This window comes from Notothenia coriiceps, unplaced genomic scaffold, assembly GCF_000735185.1.
Source record: "Notothenia coriiceps isolate Sejong01 unplaced genomic scaffold, NC01 NC01_scaffold00037579, whole genome shotgun sequence".
NCBI lineage: Eukaryota > Metazoa > Chordata > Actinopteri > Perciformes > Nototheniidae > Notothenia > Notothenia coriiceps.
The window spans coordinates 1-3,116 of NW_011370280.1; the positions used below are offsets into that span (position 1 = coordinate 1).

The 3,116-nt window shown below is 41.1% G+C and overlaps 1 protein-coding gene across 1 annotated transcript; it reads left to right on the forward strand.

The window, feature by feature from the left end:
• Positions 1-316: 316 nt before the first annotated feature.
• LOC104967705 (interleukin-17C-like) lies at positions 317-2,468 on the forward strand (the record flags this gene model as incomplete). The annotated part of the gene is made up of 2 exons (XM_010797220.1): positions 317-555; positions 2,222-2,468. Coding segments are annotated over 2 exons (486 nt in total), but the record flags the coding sequence as incomplete, so codon positions are not given.
• Positions 2,469-3,116: the final 648 nt, after the last annotated feature.

A 3,116-nucleotide genomic window follows, 5' to 3' on the forward strand; every position in this document is an offset into this window, starting at 1 on the left:
CACACACACACACACACACACACACACACACACACACACACACACACACACACACACACACACACACACACACACACAGACTGAAATGTTGACTTTAATTAAATGTATTACTGTATGTCAAAAAACATACACATAATTGTAACTAAAGAGTTGAAAGCAATAATATTGAGTTCAACATAATATTATTGCTTTCAACCGACCTAGTGCAATTATGTGTGCGTTTTTTGTCATAATACATTTCATTAAAGTAAAGGTCTGAGTGTAGAACACAGATGCTGGTCCTGCTCCGTCCCTTCAGCTATGTGCTCCTCCACAGATCCTTCTCTTTGGGCTCCTCTTTGGGCTCCTGGCCCCCGGCTGGTCTCTGAGGAGCAACCGCTGCCTCCCTGAACAAGATCTGAAGGAGGCAGCAGAGAGGGAGCTGAGGAGCCACTTCCAGGGGCACCCACAGAACCAGAAACCACTGGGCCCCTCGTACTCCTGCCCCGTGGAGATGTTCACGCAGCAGCCCCCCATACACCTGAAGGACAGGTCTCTGTCCCCCTGGGGATACGTGTAAGTAACACGCGGTGCACTCACATGTCAGGTCTGTTTGGAACCTGCAGCAGGGGGTCAGGGGCTTGAAAGGGTGAGACCCCGTCATTGGTCCCTGATGGAGTGTGGCTGGATCAAACAGAGTAATTATTTTTCTCTGGTGAAGAAAACATCAAACATGACCGGACTGCTTCATACTTGCTTGTGCCTCTGAGATTGAGCTTCTCAGAGTCCCAGTTCAAGATCATGTTGGGAAAGTTGTGAGGGCGATGTGTTGTAAGTTGTGAGGGGGAAATATTTCCATAAAAGTTCCTCAAGCTTTTATAGATCTCAAAATATGTATGAACTATTATTATTTATATTCCAAATCTTAAAATATTCAAGCAAAAGATTTATTTTTAATCAATATCTATTTTTTTTTCTTTCTCATATTGTTATGAACCTCTTAGCTATAACATATACGATCTTGTTATAATAATAAAACCTGTAGAATTGGGTTTTGTTGGCATATATAGAATGGTGCCGCTCTAACACTCAGCATCTCTCAGCATCATGAAGCTGCAGTGAAACTATGAGGTGATGAAAACACATTTGCACAATAGTTGCGTAAGTGCTCTTGGTTGTTTATTGAAGGCAGTGTTGGTATTGGTGCACCGCGCCCCGGCGGCTCCACTCAGGACCGGGGATTCCCCCCCAACATCACCACAGCTCTGTTGGCACATTTCTTCTGGGAATGACGCAAATTGCCACTGAGTAAAACGTGGAATCTGTCATCTGTATTAACTGTCTGTGTGTCTGTGATTGGAGAGTGTGCTTCCTGTTTACAGTCCTAAGCTTTCTGAAGTCAGTAATGTTCCAAACTCACGGTGGACACCATTTTAAGTTGTCGAGTTTCACCAAAACATTGCCAGTGGGTCACTTAACATTATCTGGATTCAACAAAAGGATATTTATGAATATGGACCTAAACTTAAGACGAAAACTAGAAATTTGGAAAGATTTTTGAGTTCTCCAGTGGAGAAAATAAACGAAGTATTTCCATGTTATGCTAATTCCACTCTTCAGAGAGAACTATTATACTTTATTTTTAACACATGACTGTCTTATAACAGCTACAGCTCAGGAGAAAATGAAGAGACCACACATTGTTCTTGAATCTCAATCTCTACATGTATGGCAGCCATTCCATTCCAGTTGAATTCCAAAACAGAGACATTTTGTCAGTAGTTTAGAGAATAAAACAAAAAAAGTTCATTTTACTCAAACACATACCTTTAAATAGTAAAACCAGAGAGAATAATAATGCTGCAGTGCTCTGATAGAGCTGAATCAGTTCAGGTTTAGAAATGCATAAAACAACTGATATGTTTATAAAATGCAACACATTGATTAAAGCAGAGATTGAATTCTCTTTTGGCATGAGAAGTCTAACAGAAAGCAGCCTGGTTGGAGTCTCTCCTCACATTTCAGATAACCCATAATGATGCTGTGCACACAATGACTGTGAAACAAGATTCACAGATGCAGTTGAGTCTGGACTCAGGCCAAGATAAAGAGGAGTGCCCTCCAGATGACACCACTGTCTCTCTGAATAAATATTATGGCATATGGGGTGTAACATTTCTCTGTCACCTCTCCTCACCGTCTCACATCTTGTTTCTTGTGTCTTCATCTTGTTTCTTCCCAGACGTGAAACGATGGAAGATCACTTTCCCTCCACCTATACCAGGGCTCAGTGCCTGTGCACTGGATGTGTGCTGATCCAGAACTCAAAGTTGGTGGAGAGCCACGACTACAACTCAGCACTTGTAGTACAGAGCATGGTGTTTCTGAAGAAGGAGCTCTGCAGGGACAAGGAGAAGTACCGCTTGAAGCCTGTCAGAGTGGAGGTGGCTGTGGGCTGCACCTGCACCAGAGCCAACAGCACCCCCTAGGGAACTAGCAGAGCAGCCGACACCACAGTGCATGTTGTGTTTGTTTTAAAATGCAACCATTTATAGAGGGTCAGACTCAGGGTGATGAGAGGGAACATCTCCAGCGGCTCTCTGACCAATCACTGCTGAGGCTTCAAAAATCAAAAGTCACACCCGCCTGTACGTATAGGTATATTTATTGTCATTATGTCTGACATATGATGCATCTAAAATGTTTTCTGTAAGTCTATTTAGGCCGTTAGATTTGATCCTTACTTGTTTAAAGCTCTGCCTAGTGCAGCTTATGTAAATGAGATACTACATAATGTATTTATTTTCATATTGATGGGCTTGTCATCACATTTTTTTGCTATTGTATAGTTTTGCAATTTCATAATTTAAATAATAATATTTATAACTATCTATTTATTGGGTTTGTTTTGCATGTGCAACGTTTGAGTTTATGAAGATTTTGAATGCTCACTGCGTTATTGAGTGGATGAGATGAACTTTATATTTATTGATGTTGCATATCTTGTAGATTTTGTCCCAGTGGGATATAATAAGTCTGATAAAGACTGAAAGTTCAGCTTCTTGGAAGCAAAAATAAAGAAAGATCTTTGAAAGTAAACTAATTCTCTGGCTTCTTTATTGTTATCCTTTCAACAT